The sequence below is a fragment of the Equus przewalskii genome, chromosome 24 (genome assembly GCF_037783145.1).
Source record: "Equus przewalskii isolate Varuska chromosome 24, EquPr2, whole genome shotgun sequence".
Classification (NCBI taxonomy): Eukaryota; Metazoa; Chordata; class Mammalia; order Perissodactyla; family Equidae; genus Equus; species Equus przewalskii.
Genome location: NC_091854.1, coordinates 13,779,803 through 13,802,964, shown reverse-complemented (window position 1 = coordinate 13,802,964; position 23,162 = coordinate 13,779,803). Strand labels below are relative to the sequence as shown.

General features: G+C 40.5%; 1 protein-coding gene across 3 annotated transcripts; it reads right to left on the bottom strand.

Annotated features, from left to right (window-relative positions):
• Window positions 1-1,303: 1,303 nt before the first annotated feature.
• Window positions 1,304-20,000, bottom strand: C24H1orf52 (chromosome 24 C1orf52 homolog). 3 transcript variants are annotated; one of them, XR_011532556.1, is made up of 5 exons: window positions 19,307-19,628; window positions 18,470-18,668; window positions 13,329-13,508; window positions 6,369-6,436; window positions 2,514-2,674 (listed from the first exon to the last, which is right to left on the bottom strand). XR_011532556.1 is itself a non-coding variant. In XM_070592692.1 (3 exons), exons 1-3 carry the CDS (start codon window positions 19,580-19,582, stop codon window positions 13,435-13,437), a joined length of 549 nt encoding a protein of 182 aa, XP_070448793.1. In that variant the 5' UTR covers window positions 19,583-20,000; the 3' UTR covers window positions 10,611-13,434. The 3 variants fall into 3 exon arrangements, 1 of the variants encoding a protein (XP_070448793.1); XR_011532555.1 differs by lacking the exon at window positions 6,369-6,436 and having other exon boundaries at window positions 1,304-2,674; XM_070592692.1 differs by lacking the exons at window positions 2,514-2,674; window positions 6,369-6,436 and having other exon boundaries at window positions 10,611-13,508; window positions 19,307-20,000.
• Between the last annotated feature and the right edge of the window lie 3,162 nt (window positions 20,001-23,162).

Below are 23,162 nucleotides of genomic sequence, written 5' to 3'. Positions count from 1 at the left end.
CCTAGTGGATAGCAGTCCTGCCTTGAATCTATTTCTGGGTTCTCTATTCTGTTTCAATGACTTATTGGTCTATTCCCGTGCCAAGATCATATGACATAATTTCTAATTTCAGAAATCATTAAAATTATTAGAAATAATCATCAGAATAATAATAGCTAACACTTATATAGGACTTACTATGTGTCATGTATGTTCTGGGAACTTTGTATATATAAACTCATTTAATTCTTATAAGAACCATATAATGAGGTACATTAAGCCATTTTATAAATGGGAAAACTGAGGACCAGAGAAATTAATTTAGCTTGCCCAAAATAAGAAGTGAAGCCAGGATTGGACCCTAGGCAGTCTGAGTCTAGAGTCAATTAGAGTTAGAGTATTCTTTACCACTATGCAATAAATATGCACTGAAAAAATCATCTCAATACACTCAGTAAAAAACAATAATAGCTTTTCTTTATACTACTAGGGGTTCTAATCACAGAAGCTTTATGTTAATTACTCTGGGGAACTTTCTATCTCCATACATTTGTTAATGAAATAATTAAAATTTCTATGTTTTAAATCACCTTTAGGGATTTTAGTCATGGAAATTTCTAGCAAGAGCCATCACAGTCAACAGATGGTGGGCATTTTGACTTTTTAATTAAATTCAAAGGCTTAGGTATTCTAGATGTTATGGCAACTTGGTTATTACTCATTAGAAAAGGGTAGGTAATATGATAGTATACATATTCAGCGTCAGTACAACAAGGTTTATTTCTCATTCCACATGTCCATGGTGAGTTAGCAGGAGTCAAGGATGAGAAGTGGACCTGCTCCAGATAGTCACTCAAGGACCCAGGTCAATGAGGGCTCCATCATTGTATGATACTACCAGCTCAAGCAGTGTCTTTACGGGAAGAGAGACCAGGGAGAATTCACATCCACTCTGAAATAGCTTGCACTAGATATCACATGCAGTGCTTTGACTCACTGCCCCTTGACAAGAACTAGTCATGAGGCCTCACCTAATTGCAAGAGGACTGGGATGTATATCCCTCCCGTGTTCCCAGGAGAGAGGAGAACCACGCAGAGGCAAAGAGTAGCCATCTCTACCACATCCATTCACCTCACTCTTTGCAGTGATTTCAATCTGTTATGATGCTTTCTGTCCACTAATTCTTTAAAATGATGATATAATGGAGATAATCAGAATTTGGATAAAATTTGTCAATACGAAAAGTATTATAGTTGGGGTTTATAGTCTTGGTAAAGGTCATATCACAATTACGTTAACAACAGCAAAGATAAAACAACTACAATTTGTTAAGGATTTATTATTTAGTCAAGAACTTCTGAATTATCTCACTTTGTGAAATACTTCCTAGTATTATCTGAATTTTATAGATAAACAAGTGAGCCTCCGACAGCTTAAGCAATTTGCCCAAGGTCACAGGTGGTGAGAAGCAGGGCCAGGAATTGAATTTATGAGGGCTGAACCCAAAGTCCAGGTCTTATCCATCAGGCCAGAGAGTAGCAAGTGGCTTGCAGCTGTGCCCAATGATACGCTCCATAAACACAGCTATCCTTCAAAGCCTCTGTAACCCTTTAAAGAGGCACAATTAGGCTTTGGTTCACATACGTTAGCGCTGGGAAGCTTCTTGGCGATTATCTGGTAGAACTCTTCTTGAAAAGAAACTGTGCTCATTAGGATAAAGTTAAGCCTCATAGTGGCTTAGAAGTTTCTTTTTCTCTCATGTAACAGTCTCAGTGTGAATGGTCCAGGTCTTCAGGGCAGCTTTGCTCCTCACGGTCACTCAGGGATCCAGGTCCCTTCCAGGGAATTGTCGTGCCCTCTCCTAGGGCTGGTCCTCAAAGCGAGGCTGCCACATCCAAGTTCCAGTCGGAAATTAGGGCGAAAAGAACACGCACGAGGTACATGCAGGCTCAGGCTTCCAAGACACTAAAGAAAACTGAGGGGGGCAGGAGAAAGAAGACCCAAAAGACACGATGCAGGTAAAGAAAAGGGAAAATGTCATTCCTTTGTTTCTGCAGTAGGAGGAGAGATTATGGGCTCAAAGAAGGGAATTTTATCAGCCACAGGTTAAAAAAATATATGTGAGAGGACAGTACCATTTCCTGCCTATTCCCTCTTTTTCCTCTCTCTCTGCTTTCTCTCATTACAGGTGGACTTATGAGGAAGGAAAAGCCTGGAAAGTGTCAGTGAGCTAGTACCCTCATCAGTCAGCAGAGAAGACGCCTCAAGAGTGGGACAAACTTGTATCCTGACATAGTTAACCAGGATGCCGGGACTGAGGGATTCTGGTTAACGGAACTTTCAATTTAACCCTTAGTTAATTGGAAATATCTTTTGCTTGCTTTGTATTTTAAATTAAATTAAAAATTTTAAAGTAGGCAATGTAGCCACATGGTTTGAAAATCAAAGTGATACAAAAATGTTTACCCAGAGAAATCTCCCACCCCTGTTCCCACGCCTGTTGTGAAAATGCACCCGATAACGGTTACTATAATAGGGAGAAGATTGATTTTATTCTGGCTACTACAACAGGGAGAACATTCGTTAATGAGGGATGTCTCAAAGAAGAGGAAGGGGGCAGAGAAACAAAGGAGCCACGAAGAGGGGGTGAAGATACGTCTTATTTCAGGCAGCAGGGCCGTCCTTTGCTGTTTCCTGAAACACAAAAAAGTTGAGGGATTTCTTAACATTCACTGTTTTCCTGGAACACAGAGCTCATGTAAAGTTCAATATTGTCACTATTTACCCTAAACTTCCTGTGCCCTTTATAGGTGACTACTTTTATTGGTTTCTTGGGTGTCGTTACAGTATTTCTTGATACGAACACAAGCAAATATAACTATATATTCTTATTTTTAAAGAAAAGACTTTTTTGGAGTAGTTTTAGGTTCACAGCCAAATGAAGGTGCAGAGATTTCCCATATACCCCCTGCCCTCATACACACACACACACACAGCCTCTCCCTTATCAATATCCCCCACCAACATGGGACATTTATCACAACTGATGAACATACGTTGACAGGACATAATCACCCAGAGTCCATAATTTACATTAGGAGTCAGTCTTCGTGTTGTACATCCTATGGGTTTGGACAAATGTATAGAGACATGGCTCCATCATTATAGTATCGCTCAGAGTAGTTTCACTTCCCTAAAAACCCTCTGTGTTTCACCTATTCATCCTTCCCACTCACCCCAACTCCTGGCAACTAGTGATCTTTTTTTCTGTCTCCATAGTTTTACATTTTCCAGAAGGTCATATAGTTGGAATCATACAGTACATAGCCTTTTCAGATTGGCTTCTTTCAGTGAGTAATATACACAAGTTTGTTGCATGTCTTTTCACAGCTTGATAGTTCATTTCTTTTAGTGCTGAATAATATTCTATTGTCTGGTGAATATATATTCTTATCCTTCCCTTTCTTACACAAAAAGTAAATAGTAGTACAGTATATATACCTTCTGCAACTTCCTTTTATCTTTTGTGTGTGTATGAGGAAGATTGGCTCTGAGTTAACATCCGTTGCCAATCTTCCTCTTTTTGCTTGAGGAAGATTGTTGCTAAGCTAACAACAATGCCAATCTTCCTCTTTTTTATGTGAGATGCCGCCACAGCATGGTTTAAGGAGTGGTGCTGGGTCCACCTCCAGGATCTAAACCTGTGAACCCTGGGCCACCGAAGTGGAGTGTGTGAACTTAACCACTATGCCACTGGGCTGGCCCCATCCTTTTTTCCTTTTATAATATATCCTGGATATCTTTTCATTTCTATACGGAGAGCTTACTCTCCTCATTTTTTTCCACTGCATACTATTCCATTTTGTGGATAAACCAGAGTTATTTAACCAGTCCCCTAAGACACTTAAATTACTTCTAATATTTTGCTTTTATAAACAATGTTTCAATAAATAACTTTGAATGTATATCATATTGTGTATGTACAGGTAGATCTACAGGATAAATTCCCAGAAGATTGCTGGGTCAACAAGTAAATATATTTGTAATTTCTGTGGATTTTGCTAAATTGCTCTCCATAGGGCTTGGATCATTTTCTCCTCCTACCCACATTGTATGAGCATGCTGTGCCCCCATAGCTTTATCAGAATGTGTCATCAAGTGGAATTTCTCTAATCCTGTTGGTGAAAAATAGTAGTATCTCATAGTAATATTTGAATCTCTCTTAAAAATGTCTTTTGATTCAACAACTATTTTGAAAAATACTTTAGAAAATAGACTCTACTGAAGAAACTGACCCCTTGAATAATCAGCGACCAACTTCCTACCCCACCCCCTTACTGGTATAAACTCCACTGAGTATTGTCATTCTACATGGTGGAGAGTAGCAGGTCTCCAGGTTCATTCTACAGATATTACCAACAGTTCCTCAAAAGAGTTCTGTGCTCAAATAAACTTGAGACCCTGGGGCCAAGAAGGTAAAGAGGCTTCTTTATTGAATGACTCCTCAGAACCTTCGTAAGACTCATGTTCACTGTGAATTTCTAGCAGGCAAGAATCCTAGACTTTGTCAATGGAGCGCTTTTCTCAGAGCATCTGCTGGTAGATTTTTGGAACATATGTCTGGGAATGTTGATGGAGAAGCTTTAGAAGATTAGATTGGATTTATAGCTAGTCAGTGGCCAACCTGAGTGACGGTTCTGGTTTTTTGTTTTTTAACTAAAAATCCCTGTTGCTTTCTTAAAAATTTTTTTCTAAAAATTGAAAAGGGCTGAGCATCTCAATTATTTGAAGGTTATTAATTAACAGGATATTAATATTAATTAATTGGATTAACTGAGGTACAGGAATCAGAATCTAGACTTGGTTAGCTTCCCTGGGGGCCAGCGCAGGGAAATAGGGACATTGGTAAACTGCTCTTTACTAGTCCTCTTTCCCTCCTTGGCTGCTTGCTCAATCCTCCATTGAAAATAGGCTGACAAGCAAAGACCTCAAAACTCATTTGCTCTAAGATGCTAAGTGTTGGTTCATTTGTTCAATTACTCATTGAACACTTCACTGTTTTGTGCTGGGTCCCTAAATTTGTCCCACAAGAAATGTAAGATCCTGCTGACTCTCTAGCAGCCTCTAATCCAGTTAGGAAGATAAGACATCCCCAGCAGTGAGGTACAATCTAAGTGTTGTTAAGCGATAAGATGAGAGGTAGGCTAATGGTACTTCTCCCAGGGAGCTCCTCTCTTGGGAGTCTGCTTTTTAAGCCACTGCTAATGCTTTCCTGGGAGTTCTCCCTGTGGAATTTCCCCGATTCCACAAACCAAGATAAGGAGGCATTTTCTTTCTTTCTTTTTTAGGAGGAGCTGTTCCCTGGCACTCTCCCTTCTTAGTTGGCTAGCTCTGGTGCCTCCTGCAGTGGGACAAGCCAGATGCGGTGGGGACTCCCAGAGGCCTGGCCGGCCTGAGTGCAGTGGGTATTTCTTCAGCAGCCTTTGGCTCCACCTAAGGTTTTTCTCTGTTAATTGCAATAATATTGTCAATAATGGGGGGCGGGGGTGGAGGAGTGAGTCTACCTTATTATTTTTTTCCCCAAGACCTCTTTTCATATCCAAATTTGTCTTTAGTTCATAGTGGCCACAAAATCCTTTTGCTGAAGGCAAAATAACCAGGTTCTCAATTTGAGCACTGGTGAGGAGCTTTTTGGAATCTGTTTTTGGAGCAGTCTAAAAAGAAACATGGTTTTTCAGAGCAGCTAAAAAGAGGACATATTAGAAATGCCAAATTGCTGTTATAAAGAGCTGGCTTCCCACAAGGGACTTAACATTTAGGACTTCAAGGAGATGTCCAAAAATTCTGAAAGTACTTGTTTAAATGTGGTTTCATGAAGTCAGGAGCAGTAAGTCAAGCAAACTGAGTGAACTTTACATATGACCCCATCTTGAATTCTTAACCATGAAAGCAGCTCTATAATCAAATACTACAACCACATACTTAGTCACAAAGATATTCAGCTTAGCATTATTTATAGTGGTGAAAAATATGGAAATAATTTTAATGTCCAATAGATAAATGAAATTAAAAGTTAGGGTTCTGAAGAATTCTTAATGGAATTGATAATGTTTAATGTAAAGTAAAATATAGAATATGAAAGTGATTTCTATTTTCTTTTTGCTTTTTGCAGAACTTCTACAGTGAGCATGTATCATTTTCACAATCAGAATTTTTAAAAAATAACCATTCTATTATAAAGAACAATGTGAATTAAATACAATTAATTGTTATTGCATTTTGGATGTAAACATTGTTCCTGTCCTTGAAAAGGCTAAATATATTTGTAGTAAAGAAAGCATATGTTTTTGTTTTCTGTACTTCTGCAACATACAGATTTTTTTCTTACTTTTGGCACTTATCTGAGGCAATTGAAAACCTGTGCTCCATCACTGTTTATCCCATTTTCACAAATCCCTGTTGGAAAAATTAGTTGAAATCACGGTCATGCTAAGAAAATCTAATTCTCCTTCAACTAACTCTCCTGGGTTTAAAAATAAAATTCAACACTAGGCTGTGTGATCTAAAAAACCCCTCCAGGGCGAAAGATTAAATTAGGAACTCTGGTTTAGTTACCCAGCAAGACCAACATAGGATAGCTTTGCTACTGTTACAGCGGAAATAAAAGTGGAAGAGAAGAGAAAAACCTGGGCAGTTCATAATTAGACAAAGCAACTGGACAAATTCAGCACGTTCTAAATAAGTTAAAAATACACAGGGCCCTGGTCAAATTATCTGGAAAATGCCACTTACTGTCTAAGGTTTTAAGTCAGTATCTCCAAGTTGGCGCCTGGCAATCCTATTTCTTTAAAAAAAGGCACCAAAATCTTTTTTACACAGTTCAAGCAGCAAGGCTGGGGGAGCGTCTTCCATGTGTAGTGAATTCCAAGTGCTTCAGTTCAGAATTAAGTCACTCACCCCAGGGTTCCAGACAGTCTGGAACCCCGAAGTAAGCCCTTCTCCTGGGTGGCAGCTTGGAGTAGAGAAAAAAGAGCTTGGAAACTCAAAAGCAGCCTACAAATATAGGAGCTTGTTATCTTTCTTCCCCAACTATGGAGCAGTCTAGAGAAATTAACCCTCTCATTTGTTAACCTCAATAACAGGCTTTACCAGATCTGTAGCCACGGATGGCTCAGATAATTGCCCTAATTAGTTTGGTATGGAGAGGGAGGCAAGGGCAGGGGGGATTTGGACCTGAAGTAATTAAGCCTAAATTAAAAGGAAAAAAATGAAGAGTTGATGCCTTACAGGTTTGACATGTGGATTCCAGATGTTATGGAAGAAATTTTACTGCTAAGGCTTCTGGGCAACGTATTGTAGTTAAGAAGAGGACTGGAAGGACCTGAGGGCAGAGCATGGTAAGAAGAGTAAAAAGAGGTGCAGAAGGTTCTGTTGACTGTTAAAGCCTCAGGGTGTGTTTGTGTGTGTGTGTGTGTGTGTGTGTATGTGTGTTCAGACTAAAAACTAGCAACAGGGTCTTAAAAATCCCCCTCGCACGTGAGCCTCAGAGGAGTTATTTCTGAGTTGGCTTGCTTATAGCTTTGCTGGCAGATAAGTCACCTCCTTAGGTGGAAGTGATTGTTTTGGTATTTCACGGCAGTTTTTCTCCGGAATTCTAAATTTAAAATGTTAACACAAACTCCCCAGTGTGCCAGGGAAGGCTGCTAGAATTTCGGTCCATTTAGAAATGGAGACAGGTAATTATGCCAGGAATAGAGCTACACTTTACTTGAATAATATGCACCAAATTCTCCGTACCTTCTCCTTTTTCAGAAAATGGTAAACACAGGGAAAGGAAGACGACTTCCAGACCCTGGGAAACCAAAATATGACAGACATACAGGAAACGACTTTTCAACTCCAGCCTGTAAACCTGTCATTTTGTAGGCTGGTCTGTGAGCCTAGAAAAGAGGGGCAAGGATCACACGGAAGACACTCCTATGTTCTGGGAAGGCTGTCCTGGAGGCCTTCTGGAGGCCTTCCCACGCCCAGGTGTTCGGAGTCAAATCTAAGCCTCATTTGAAACGTTAGAGAAAAGCAATGAAATTTGAGGCAAAATTTGTGGCTTAGAGCTACCTCACATTACTTAAAAAAATGTAGACTTTGAAAAACAAGTAAAAAGCTAAAACATATTTTGGGAGGTAGCAGGGTATATCCTCACCTCTGTTGCTTTATTTTAAGGCTTTCGATGAAAAACATTCCAAATATGATACATAAGCTACTAAGTCATTGAAATATGCATTAACTTTCCTAAAGCATTTACATATTCACTTTACTTTTACATTAATCTATCTGAAAGATGTTTCTGGCATATTAAACAAATGCGGTGCTTCTGGTTAGTGAACTGGTTTGGGGTTCATTAGTTCTCCAAATGTGTATTCTGAGTGCCTTCTAGGGGTGAGACATTCTTTGAATCAAACACACAAACTGATAAATCAATCTATTGGCTTGTGGGGGCGCTCCTTCCTCCCCTCCAGCACAGAGAGGAAGCACACTGGGCCTGGAGCCAGACAGACTGACTCTCCCAGCTCTGCCACCTTGAGCCAATCACTTCACCTCTCTGTGCCTCAGTTTTCTCCCTGAAAACTACTATTGCTAGTAGTAACAGCACCTACCTCATCAAATTAAATAAGTTAATACATATAAAGTGCCAAGAACACCACCTGGCACAAAGTAAGCGTTAATAAACGTTGGCTGTTTCATACTGAACATGGAGAAAAGCTATGTCCAAGTGCAGATACAGAGATAAACAGAACAAGGTGCATCCAGGAGGGATGCTTGAACTGCTTCCTGGAGCATAAGAGGGAGTTCACTCAGTAGATGGAAAGGGCCAGGCCAAGCAAATGGTACAAGTGAAGGCACAGAACTATCAAACTAAATAGCGTACCTGGGGAATTGTAAATGGTTCGTTAGGGCTGGATTAAGAGGTGTGTGAGGATGAGGACAGAGAACCCTCTGCCACACTTCCCATCATGTGGGTTTGGTCAGTAAATCCTGAGGGTTCTCTCTCCTCACTCTCACACAAATCCGCCGCTTCACAAGAGCTTTCTGGCAAGCTACACAGTTAGGGAGCCATCAGAGTGTCCCTGACTGTGGTAGCTGTGAACTTGGCTGAAATCCTCAAGAACCAGCTAGAGAATGAGAAGCGAACAACGTAGGCTATGCGGGCATTCGAGGGTCGTTGGAAGAGGAGCCAGAGAGAAGAAACAGAACAGAACCAGCATGCCACGGGGCCCTGGGAGAAAGCTAAGAGTAAAAAGAGTTTCACATCAACTAGGATATGTTTGATGGAAAACGACAGAAAACTTAAACTAAGGTTTAAATTGTCAAGATTTATTGGCCCATAACTGAAAACACAAACCTCTGGAGGCTCACTCCCAAGCTGGGGGTGAGGAACTTGGTTTACCATCAACCCTGAGCAGTTCTATCCAGTGCCTACTATGTGCCGAGCATCGTTCCAGCCAAGGAACAAAACAAGCAAAAAGTCCCTCCTCTGCAGACTGTACATACAAGTGCTTCCCATTGGGAAAACTAAGTGGAGGGAAATGAAGACAGAAAGCTTTAGAATTTAATGAAAAGTCCAAAACATTGGGAATTTAACACCTTTTTGTAGGACTGTCTGGAACCTCTGCCCTAAGTGATAATGGAGGGGTGAAATGTGGAAGCAGTTATGTATGGATACAAAACACTAAAATCCAAAATACCACCAAGAATACATTTTCAAGTCCAGTTGTGGACGTAGTCAAAGTTTTTGATTTATCGAATTGAGTTGCTACGTTCATTCAGACACCTGTAAAAATAATTACATTTTTCAAATCTCTCTGTAGGGCTTTGATTGTGTGGTAACATGTTTTATACGTAGATCATGTCCAAACCCGAGTTAGTCCATTCATATTTTAATTAAAAAATAGTTTGCAATAAAAGAAAATCTCTCAGCCACTATATCCACCCGAGCACTGCCAGTTCCTCATAGCCCTTTCTTCGATGCCTTATTCAGACACATCACTCTGCTGGACTATTGCAGTGGGTCTTTCTGACTCGACCTCTTCCCTATATATCCATCCTCCCCACGGCTACCAAAGGTGATTTGGCTGAAATGAAGATGGATCCTTTGTTCCTAAAACAATACTCTGCACCAGAAAGCACTCTATAAATTGTGCATGGAACAGGATACAGATTCTAGCGTGAGCTCTGAAGCTAACTCATGGTCTATCGATGGGTATGTTGCTTCGTCGTGGGGGCCTATTTTCCATTCTCTAATTTGGAAATAAAACCTACCTCATTAGGTTTCTGGAAAATAAACTATTAGTATGTGATTGAACTATGTGAACTCAAAAGCATCACACAGCATTAAGGGTTAAGATTAGTAAGACAAGTTTGCAAATAATTTCAGATAATATTAGTATTTTAATGGCTAAAAAGCAGTTTTAAAAAAGCAATTTCCTCAGTAATGTTCTTTGATTCCAGTCAGAATGTTTTCCATAAAACTCTACAAAGCTCTTTACACTTTGAATTTTAAAATATGGCCCACAAATGCTTAGTTCTTTTCTCAAATTTTACCCTCGTAGGAAAGAAAGTCATTCATGCCTGATATGGCTCAACTTCTTTATTTTAGAGACAAGAAAACAATCAGAAATATCAAGTGACTTTATTCCCTAAAAAGGAAGCAACTTGGATACAGGATTTTTCTTATCTATATGGATTTTGTAAGATTCTTCTCCACTGGGTTTTCGCTAGCTGAACCAAACAGCTCCTGACTTCAGTACCCACATGGACACTTGTTTCACAAACGTGTTCCCAGGACATCTCTGAAGAGAAGAACCCATTCTCTAATGTGGTGATGGGTGTAGAAGAGTGACATGAAAGTACATTTTCCAACCAGGGATACTTCTGCGGAAGGTTAAGCAATCCATGAGCAAGTTCCTTTTCCCTTCCATTTTTTGGCCATATTTTGAAAAGAAACCCAACGAAATACAAATGGCTGAGTCAGACTACTCCAAAATATTTAGCCTCCTTCTTCCTGAATTCTCTTTTCCCCACTTAAATTAAAACTAGCCTGACCTGTACTAGCAGAGGTGCACATCTTCCAGCAGTTGCTTAATAATCTCCCAAGTGTAGCCACTACCTGTCCTAAAACACAACATACACCCTGCCTGCCAAAAAGAAGTGATGTTTGTTTGCCCTTTCTGTTACCATCTAGAAAGGAGGCTCAAAGCACCACTGTGATTGATTTAGTGAGCTTTTTGTTTTCTGCCATAAACTATTTGATCTAAGTTGGGAGTTGAACCAATGAATGGTAAACGGAGGTTAAAAAGAGTTTCAGGCAGTGGCTTGCTGGACTTCTTGTATAAGGGTTGCTTTCATGCTAATTTAAAAACCTTGTAATATTTCAGTAACTTCTGAGATATCTGCTCCATCAACACATGCATCCAGACTACAGATTTCTCCAGATTTAGGAATCACAACCTCATAATTATCACTGTTTGTTTAGTTTGATGTCACACTGGGGTCATGCTTTACCAGCATAGGATTCCAAAACCCTCCAAATTCTTCATATACAAAGACTTCAATCTTACAAGTTTCTTGATCAATTTCAAGATTCATATACAGTCATGTGTCACTTAATGATGGGGACACATTCTGAGAAATGAGTTGCTAGCGATTTCGTCATTATGTGATCACAGAATGTACTTACACAGATGATATAGCCTACTACACACCTGGCTGTATGGTACTAATCTTATGATGGGGCCACTGTTGTATAAGCAGTCTGTCCTTGACAGAAATATCATTATGCCACGCACGACTGTATTTGTAAACTTAGAGGAGGAGCAGCTGGAGAATTAGTTTTTGTGTCTGAGATAGACTGGAAGCCATCATACTGTTATGTTCCTTTCTCATTCCACAAAACACCACGGCTGGCACACTCACTCTTAATGACTTTTACAAATTTTAATCTACTTGATCCATGTTCTCAACCAAACAAATTTTATATAGTTTTTCAAATGTTGGCTTCCAGCATGTGGGAAAATAATTAGATTGGGAACTTTTTACAACTCAAAGACTGATGTCTTTAATTTTTCATATACACTAAATGTGCAGTGTCCTGAAATGAATCTTAAAGGCATAAGAATCATGGAAAGATTGATGCAGTGTGCAACCTCTCCTTTTTTATCATTCAAAATGTTACAAATAACTGCACTGCATTTTGGACTGTAGAACTCAAATCAAAGATTATATCTTCCAACTACCTCTTGTTCATTTTCTTGAGTATGATTATATGCAAAGCATTAAAATAGGAACTGGGTAGAGAAAACATGTAGAAATAGAGTAGCCAGATAAAATAGAAGATGCTCAGTTAAACATGAAATTCAGAAAGACAAATTTTTAGCGTAAGTACGCCCTAAATACTGCATATACTCAAACATTATTTGTTGTTTATCTAAAATTCAAATTTAACTGGGTGTCCTGTATTTTTATTTGCTATATCTGGCAACTCCTTATAGAAGATTCCTTATCTACAGCAAACCTATTTAACAGGGAATTTAATGAGCAATCATAATACAAGGCATAGATGGTAAGTGCAGTAATACAAACAACCAGGGGAGGAAAAGATCTCCACTAACTGCCACAGCAGAGCACCTGGAAGAGGCAATTACAGTTACTAAAGGCCAAGTCAATTGTGATTGATGGACGGGAGGGTTCAGTGCGATGATTTTGGAGTTCAAGTGTCCTGAGTTAAATCCCAAATTCATATCTCACAGCCATGTAACCTTGGACAAGTTCATCTCTCTTTAATACAAAATGAGGCTACTCATACCTGCTTTACTAGGCTCTCTGAGGATCAGAGACAACATGCACAAAGCACCTGGAACACACAGGAGGCACTCCAAAAATGGTAATACCTACTATTAAAACGTCACATGGCAAAGAGCATACTTGTCACAAATATTTAAATGTTAATGTTATGCTGTAATAGTAATATTGAATAAGTAATTTTATTTCCATGATCTATTTACACTGTACAAACACTGTTGAAAAGCACCCTACAAGTTCACAGTACATTACAATATATTTACTTTAAAAATAGATTCCTTTATAAAAGGTTCATAGAACATTGGCATTTCAACATGTGACAAAACTCTCAAAGCATGTCACCAATTCTGTGATACCAAGAATGCTTCCGAGTATTGTCAATTGCACAATCACAAGTCACCATTTCAGTTTTAAATACAGAAAGTTTTAAATAAGAAATGAATTCTACAGTGGAAAGTTCTTGCAGCAATACTTATAGTTAATTGACACGTACTTTCATGGAGATGTTGGATCACAGTAATTTACAATACCAACTTAATCTGCTGAAAAAAACCCACTTCAATAAGTTTTGCAGTCCAGAAATTCTTGTCATTTGTTTCCTATTTTTTCTTCTTTGCTGTTTCTCCTGGTTCTACTTTGCGCTTTTTAGAAGTATGCTCATCTTTTTCATCATCTTTAAATAGGAAAGGAAAAGTTTCAATCAGTAACTTTAAGAAAACACAACAAAAAACACATTAGGTATTAAAATTTCATTGACGTCACATCAAAATCATCACCCTCATCAACTACTGTTTCTTTCAAAGATTCCCGATAAAGACCAAAGATTAACTTTTAGAACTCTGATTTAAAGTGTAAGTAAAAATAAAGATTTTCTTCAATTGTAGTGTTACATAAAATTCATAAAGTAAGCCTTCAGTACTGTATTAAGGTAGCTTAAAATGAAAAAAATCATATTTCTTCTGAAAAAGCTGCTCCCAAATATTCTACGGTATATATCTTGCGTATATTTAAATATATAATCTACATTTTGTAACAATGGAACATACTCTGTTTTCTTTTTTCCAAAAACTATTAATTTAACCATGACATTTACATGGCTATCAGCTGTTCTTTCCTTTTCAATCTGCTTTCTCTTCCTCCAAAACAACTCCCCTCCCTATCTCACCCCCCTTTCTCCCAGTCCTTATATTCTGAAGTTACAAAAGCGCTCACAGGCACAGACATTTCACTGACACTTTATTTTCACTTTTGTCCTATGTAGTTAGTTCTACTCCTGCTGACCCCCATTCCTAGGAGGGTTGAAATATTCTAATGGCAACAGAAAAACTGACATCTTCCTCCTCTTCATATTATGGAGAATTTGGGGGAGCGAGAGTGGAGAAGAACCTCACACTAAAACAATGTCCTTTACACTTTCCCAAAATGTTATCACTGTCTGTAGCCACAGAAAATTTCTAATTAATAAAAACGTCAAACCTGAAAACGTGGACCCTTTTATTCAATTACAAAAATCCAGCTACATGATGGTGCAATAAAATGCAGGGTAGCACAGACCAGCTGCTAATTCCCAAGTCCCTCAAGAAATGAGTGGCTTTATTTTAAGAATACCATACAGACAAAAAAAATGTAGAGGATGTTATGATTTATAAAATACAAATTTATTTTAAGCACATTACTGAATTCCTTGTAGCTTCTGACTTTATTTTCTTGATCAACAGATACTCAAAGTTCAACAAATGTCATGTGGTGGCCTATAAAATATTTTGACATTGAAAGGGGCCCAGATTAGAAAAATCGGGCAACCAGTGATATGAGATCATGAACTCTTCATGGAGGTAATATATTTAAAACCTTAAGCCTTCAATTCTCTTCTGTGGACTGTACCACACTCAGAATATCTCCTTTGTTGGATGCGGACAATAACTAGTATCAACAGCAGGGGATTCACCTTCACTCATCTTCAAACACAGCATGGTGGTGTTATCCATAAATTTCAAGGAGCATTATGGATTTATGCAGACAGGAAGATAACATACAATTCAGAAGAATGACTCACCCCAGGAGTTTACAAACCAAAGTTTTAGTCAGTAGTTTATCATGTACACACAAAAATATTGGCTCTGGAAACCAAATGATATGGCACATATACCTCAAATACGCCAAGGTTTTTGTTTTCTAATTGGAGTTTAATTACCACCATGCTTGACTTCTGAGATTATTTTCAGTAGCAATAATACAAAAATTGAAATTACTAACTCTACTATAAAATCCAGTTAACGCATATTAAAAAGATGATCTTGAGACATTTCTTGTTTGCCACTTATTATACGTAAAAATGTACTAACAATAAAACCACAAATCACTGAGTTTGGAAAAATAACTTCCTAACAGTGATTTGAACAGAAGAGCTAATGCCATCTAGTGACATAACAAGGCATTGCCTTAAGAAACAGTGCACGAAAAAAATCTGAAATATTCATTCACCAACTTTACTGATGTGCCAATTTACTACCCATGCACTAGTAAGCAAACAATTTTTTTGCTATGGAACTCACGTCACCTAAGGTAAAGAAGTTTAAATTATTAATACGAACTAACTTTCTAAATTCTTTTTTTTTTTTTAAGATTTTATTTTTTCCTTTTTCTCCCTAAAACCCCCCGGTACATAGTTGTATATTCTTAGTTGTGGGTCCTTCTAGTTGTGGCATGTGGGATGCTGCCTCAGCGCAGCTAGATGAGCGGTGCCATGTCCACGCCCAGGATTAGAACTGATGAAACACTGGGCTGCCTGTAGCGGAGCACACGAACTTAACGACTTGGCCACGGGGCCAGCCCCATAACTTTCTAAATTCTTAAAGAAATATTAGCTACTTTAGCTAGCATCTCAGGATTAATTACATGTTAATAAAGCTACAATTAATATCTAAGTCTTACTGATCTACATTTTACCAAAAAAACAAGAAGTGCTGATAAGTAGCAAGACTCAACGACGAGTTTTGAATCTTTCCCAGCTCCTCCTCTAAAATATTTGGAAGATGCTAACTGGCAAAAAAGGCCAAAAGGGAAAAAATGGAAAGAAAAAAGTAAAAACAAATCTAATATAAAAATTAGATAACTTAAAGAGTGTGGAGTTTCCAATACAAAATACTTTATGAATTTAAAAAATGAAGTATGGGGCCGGCCTAGCAGCAGTTAAGTTCGCACGTTCTGATCCGGTGGCCTTGGGTTCACCAGTTCGGATCCCGGGTGCGGACATGGCACCGTTCGGCAAGCCATGCTGTGGTAGGCGTCCCACACGTAAAGTGGAGGAAGAGGGGCACGGATGCCAGCTCAGGGATAGTCCTCCTCGGCAAAAAGAGGACTGGCAGCAGTTAGCTCAGGGCTAATCTTCCTTAAAAGAAAAAAAAAATGAAGTAAAAACGATGTCGGGGAAATTGTCTTTACAGTGATTTTGTGAACATGTTATGGGAATCTGAATTGGTAAAAGCCACTTCTAAAAAGGAGGTACTTATTACAAAAAGAAGACAGTTATGTTCAATAATCAACATTAAAGTCAAAATTGAAGATTCCAGAATTCTTTTAATTTTATGATCCAGCTTTAACCTGGTTCAGCATTGGGTCCTTTTGTTTTTTGATACTGTCTACATTCACTTGCTGATGGAGAACTATCAAATGATCAAAAGGAGAGAAACTATCTATGGGAAGAGCAGTGTGACTTGCACATATTTGGAACTCCGTGTAATTGAACTCACTAGGCAAGCTGGAAAAAAGAGAATTCTCTCCACTTGTTTGTCCTGGTATATAATCCCAGCCTTTTCCACACAGGGACAGACAGAAGAGCAGCAGCCTATGGCAGCCTAGTCTGAGCATCAACTCTAGTGCCCTTACTGCCATTCTCCCCTCAGGACAGCTACTTCTCAATTACTCTAGTCTGGAAAACATTAAGAGACTACCCCAGTTTAATAAGGTATCACTTCGGCTTAAAGACCTGAATTTGAATGCCTATTCTGCCTCTTCTAGCTGGGTGAATTTTTTTGGGCGAATTCTTTAATCCGAGATTGTTTTCTTATCTGTAAAATAGTAATAATGAATCATGTACCACTTCTGTAGTCAGTTGCTAAATAAAAAACTTGTGTGAAAGTACCTATTTTACAGCTTGGCATTTTCTAGTTTTGTGAGCTTGGACAAGCCACACAAGCTCTCATTTCCACAGTTCCCTGTCTGGTTTCACAATGTGTCATAAGGTTTAAGGATTATTTATACAAAGTATTTTTATTAATTATATCAAATACTATACAATTTGAGGTAATATAAATGACTACTTCATTTGGCGTCTCCAAAAAGAAGTCATTTACTGAAGTTAGGCCTTCCTTACTGACTTCTAATCCACATTGGGAAACCAGTGAAATAAACAGAAAAACCAAAACTGGAATAAGAACTCCTACCAGTGAGTTACTCTTTCTCTTAAAACAAAACTCTCTCCATGGTTGTAAAGGGAGGTAAGTAAGTAGCCCTTATATTATGACAAGATCAGAAATCTGTGTAACAAAAATGGTACACACTTTTATAAAAATGATAGTCCAAAATACATAGTTCAATTCAACAATTATCCACTGAATACATACAACGTACTACAAACTGTGATACAATCTTAAATAAGACCTGGACCTTGCTGTTTAAGGAACTCATACACTTATGAATAATCCCATTAAAGGTGGTAAGTGCAATCAACAGCATTAGCACATACAAGGTAAGGAGGAGCAAATAATTCATCAGAGGGAGGTCACATCTTAGATTTTCTTTTCTTCCGAGTTGGATATTGAAAGATGAATGAGTTTGACAGCCAAAAGGGAAGGGAGAATATTCCAGACTAAGCTGCAACATATACTGAAATGCACGGAACCATAAAATAGCATGGCCTACTCACTTCTGAATTCCAAGATCTTAAAGTGCTGGAAAGAGGGCCATGCGAAATGAGGGTGGTAGGGCCCATCACAGAAGGCTTAGACTCTACCCTGTTGGTGAAGGGTTTTGAGTAGACATGACTTTTAGAGAGTGAACACTAGCTGCAGTGTGAAGCGGAACTGGGGGTGGGGGCTAAAAGTGTGGAGGTAGAGACACTGCGATTACTTACAGTCCAAGTAAGAGAGGAAATTACAATATTATGAACATGACAACTAAGTCATCCTCTTCCTATTACTATGTAATAATACTCAAATTCATTTTGTCACACTAATTTTAGCTCTAAAGCACACTGTTTTATTATAAAATGAAGCCTTCAGCACTTTACAGCTGCAATCCCAAGAAGCTGTGAATTAACTCCTGTTGTTCTAATAACAAAGCATCATAAATCACATATACTACTAGTTGAGATACCGACGATTTCACTTTAAAGCCTGAATAATTTACGATCTTTCTCTAAAAGATAGCAAATGCTACTGGTTGAGATATTAGCCTTCACTTTAAAGCCAAATATATACGATCTTTCTCAAAAACACACCAGAAAGTATCTAAAGACCATCAAAATAAGTTTGTTAACTTGCTAGATTTAAATTCATTCATTAAATATCTCGTTCCTTTTAAACCCATCAAAGGGACTGAAAGGTATTACCGCCGAGGTCGGACTCTCCTTACCGGATTCCACCGTCTCCTCCCCTTCCGGTAGAAGCCTAGCTTTCTTAGCATTCTGTGGGGCATCGTCACCATTGTCCTCATATATGTTAGACCATTTTATTGCCATATCCAGCTCTGGAGGCGGAGGTTTCTTCTCGGTAGTGTAGGTCTCCGGAGGTGGTACATAGTTTGACTTCCATATTTTGAATTCCTTTGGAGGCTGTTAAGCAAACACATTGAGAAGCACTGTGACGAACCGAGGTTCCTATAATCTGTATGGGCACATGCACCTCCCTGCCGTTTGCTTATTGTTCAGGCTGATTTTTTTTTTTTTTAAGGTTTAAAGACACATTTTTCCATCAAAAAATCACAATACTGTTAAGTGAAAAGCCAAAGGGTTCCCTATACGAAGAAAGCTAATAACTTTTAGTTACCAAAGAAGCATCCAGTCTCAGAGATACTACGCCAAGGCTGACCCCTTCAGGAGGTTGCAGCAGACACTGTCTTGGAGGCAGCACCGCAGGCACTTCGGCGTCAAAGGGAAGGGGTCTCGGGGAGAAGCTGCAGCGGGGTGGGGCGGGGAGTCACCACCGTTAGTCCTCGCAGCGCGGGGTCGGGGCACCGAGCGCGGAGGATGGGGTCTCCTCACAAGGGGGCGGGGGCTGCGGGTCGGTCTGACACCCCCCAGGCTGGGGTGGGGGCTAGGGCTCCCCAGGGCTGGGGGTGGGAGGGGCGGCGCGGCATCCCGCAGGGGGTGACTGCGTGTGGGGGAATGGACAGCCGGTCCCCCAGGAGGGGGCTCGGGAAGGGGGGGCGGAGGCCGGGACCGAGATAGGGAACCGGGGTCGGGGACCTCACCTCCTCCGGCGCCTTGACGACGTGCCTCTCCCAGTCGATCTGTTTGTTGAGCGGATTGTAGAGAAAGGCCGGGCGAGTCACGCTCCGGAACAGCTCGTCGGGTCCCGGCAGGCGCTTCTCCGCCTGGTTCCCACAGCCGCTCGCCGACTTCGCGGGATCCGGGGCCCTGCGACTCGTCTCCTCTGGCTCGCTGTTATCCTCCTCGTCCGAGGAGCCTGAGCTGCTGCTCCCGTAAGCCGCGAAATAGCTCAACGGGTCCTTCTCCTCCGCTGCCATGACGGCTGCGCGCGACGACCAAACGCTCCGCCGGAAGCCGGAAGCTGCTCCAGGGCCCGCCCCGCCGTTGGCCCCGCCCCCAGGCTCGCAGATGCGCTAGGGGCTTGCGCCCCCTGGCGGCTGTGCCGAGATTCCGCTCCCCCGCGGAGGGATAGAGGCTGGAGGCGGGGCCGCGCCCATCCCCAGGCTGCGGCTTCTTTTGCTCGTTCCTGAGGAGCCCTGAGGTGAGAGAGATCCTGAGCCAGTGGTCCCAACCAAACTTTCAGCGTTCAATAAGAATTTATTAAAGGCACAGAGGAGCTAAGGATTTTGTCTTTTCGCTGCCGCCTCACTTAAGCTCTTGCCCAGAAAGACTAGGCATCTCCTCTTCAAAATAAAAATTACTTTCAGTGTGCTTCCCTGGGTCGTCATGGAAGACGTCTACGGGCCGTGGACTCATCAAGTCACAAACTGAATCCTCTCCTGCTTGACCTCAATCTAGCGCGCTCCGAACAACCTCTCTTTGATGAAACTGCTCTTGGATTGCATCCCACCACTCTGGGGGGTCCTCCAAACTCTGGCTTCTGTCAGCCTCCTTCGATGCCTGTTTTCTCTGTATGACCCTTAAACGTTGGTGTTTCCCAACATATACCTTCTTTCAGCAATACTAACATCTTGTAGAGGGTGTTACAAAGCAAATCAGCCATCTCTTTCCATGGCATTAACTACCTTATGCTTGTGACTCCTAAATCTGGGTTTCCAACCCCCATCTGTCCCCCCAAGCTGTGGACTGGACCTCCACCTGGCTCTTAAACTTTCCCTATGGACATCCTGCTGGGGCCTCAAACCCTCATTTATTGGATCTGTAACTAGTCTTTCCATATAACTTGTTTCTGCATTTGTGTTCCCCCTCTTAGTAAATGACACAACCATGTGCCTAGTTACCAGGGAAACTAGAAATCTTTGAGGATTCCTGGTGAACTAAGAGGGAATAATACTCAAATGAAAGTGATAAAGTTTTGGTATCAGAGAAAAGCTTTATAGACCCTATGTGAAGATACCTGCTAATTCAGATGATACTCCCACTCATTTATAACTTGCCATTCCTGCTGGAGGTAGGCTCCTGGGGGGCAGAGCTATGTCTGTCTTGTTCACTCCTCTTTCCCAGTCCTGTAGCACAATGTCTGTGAGCTCCTTGAAGGGAGGAGCTGGACTGTACTTTGGTCATTTTTAAACTCCTGGTACCCAGCTCAGTGCCTGTCACTAAACAGATGATCAATGGATATTGTCTATTATAATAATTTATGAGAGGGGCTGGCCCCGTGGCTGAGTGGTTAAGTTCGCGCACTCCGCTGCAGGCAGCCCAGTGTTTCGTTGGTTCGAATCCTGGGCGTGGACATGGCACTGCTCATCAAGCCACGCTGAGGCAGCATCCCACATGCCACAACTAGAAGGACCCACAACGAAGAATATACAACTATGTACTGGGGGGCTTTGGGGAGAAAAAAAAATTTTAAAAATCTTAAAAAAATAATAATAATTTATGAGAATGTAGGTCTAGATAAATGTTTCTCAAATTTTTCCATCCAAGTGCCTATGTTGACCAAGGAAAATGATGGTTCCAAAGTGCAAAATTTGGGAGTACCCCAAACCATCCTCACTTTGACACCAATTGCAAATTTTTCTGGAAGTGCTCACAGAACTCACTGAAAGCTGTTTTGCTCATCATTATGATTTATTGGGGCAAAAGGATATGGGTTAAAATGAACCACAGGAAGAGGTGCATGGGGCAGAGTCTAGGGGACTTCCACCTGCAGCTTCCAGTTGTCCTCTCCCAGTGGAGTTGTAGACAGTACTAACTTCTTGCAGCAAAGGTATGTGACAATACGCATGGAGCTTGCCAACAAAGCAGGCTCACTGAACCTTGGTGTCCGGAGTGGGGCTTGGTCATGCAGACATAGTTGCTTGCCTACGTGGTTGACCTCAGTCTCAGTCCCTCCATAGGTCAAACTGATACCATGTGGCCCAAAGCCCCATGAGCATAAAAATTTGGGGGAATACAGCATAATATCTTGCAGATGTATGCAAATGTTATATCCTAGTGGCTAATATAGCTTTTATTTTCATATACAAAAATATTTAAAATTACTTGAGTAAAACCGACACTCTAAGAAGATAATCACATTTATTCTGTTGCTTTTTGAACTGGCCCACTGTTGAATGCCTCTGGGGTTGGAGTACCCCAGTTAGATAGCATGAGTCCCCGTTTTCAAAGCCACCAACAGCCTCCATGTGAGCAAGTCCAAGAGGCACTTCTTACTTGACCTTTTAACAAGATAGGCCTCCTTCATGAGACGCTTTTTTCTCTTGCCTTTTGCTAGATCATAGCCCGTTTAGTTCTCTTTCTATTTCACAGCGAGGGCGCTGTTCAGTTTCCTCTGTTGCCTTCTTCTCTGTGTCACCTCCAGATGTGAGAGCACCTCAGGCTCAGTCCTGGACCTTCCTCTCTTTTCTGTCAACCCTCCGTTTCAAGCTGAATGCATCAAGTACCATGGTTTTAAACATCATTTTACATTAAGAACTCCCACATTTATATAACCAGTCCAGAGGCCTTCCCTGAACATCAAACTCCCGTATCCAATTTCCAACTTCGATGTCTAACAGGTCCCTCAAATTTAACATATTTGCAGTACGTTATCCACCAAGATGGCTGCCAACAATTCCTGCCATCCCTGTGCATGCATGCCGCTCCTTCCATGAAGAGGTGGAGTCTATTTCCTCTCTCTTTGAACCTGGGCTGGCCTGCGACTTGCTTTGATGAATAAAATGCTTCCACTTTTGTTCTCTTGGGAGCCCTGAGCTGCTATGTAAAGAGGTCCAGCAACCCTGCTGAAGATACCATGAAGAGATAAAGAACCTGGCCAGCTCCTAGCTAGTGCATCCATGCCAGTAAGTTGCCAGACATGTGAGTGAAGTCATCTGGAATTATCCAGTCCTAGTTGACCCTTTAGAAGATTCCAGGAATGATGCCATGACAGACCATCAGAAGAACCACGCAGCCAAGTCCAGCCTAATTTTCAGGATCATGAACAAAGAAATGGCTGTTATTTTAAGCCACTAAATTTTGGCTGGTGTGTTATGCAGCAATAGATAACTGAAAAACATGTCCAAAACTGAACTCTTCATACCCTACCCTCAATACTTCCCACTTCCCAGTCTTCCCCATTTCTCTAAATTGTACCATTATTAATCAGGTGCTCAGGAGAAAAATCAGAAAGTCTTGTCATTTCAAGTTTAAAATATATTCCAAATCCAAACACTTTCTACCAATTCTACCTCTACTACCCTCATCTTTCGCTTGGACGATGGCAGTAGTCTTCTTTCTTTATTGCTAATTTTTCTTGATGTTTAATAATCTTTAAATTGGTTCGGATTCATGGATTGCATATAGTGGTCACGTGTCTCAGTCTCCTTCAACCTGGAATGGTTTCTCAGTCTGTAACTTTTATGACCTTGATATTTGGAAGATTGTAGGCCAGTTATTTTGTAGAACATGCCTCAGAACCTAATCCTAATGATTAGATTCAGGTTACGAATCTTT

Excerpts from the sequence above, each read along its gene's own strand:
- C24H1orf52 (XM_070592692.1), bottom strand. The coding sequence starts at position 19,582 with ATGGCAGCGGAGGAGAAGGACCCGTTGAGCTATTTCGCGGCTTACGGG. Across the intron at positions 18,669-19,306 it reads TCGTCAAGGCGCCGGAGGAG|CCTCCAAAGGAATTCAAAAT; the intron begins GTGAGGTCCCCG and ends TTTGCTTAACAG. Across the intron at positions 13,509-18,469 it reads GGAGGAGACGGTGGAATCCG|ATGATGAAAAAGATGAGCAT; the intron begins GTAAGGAGAGTC and ends TCCTATTTAAAG.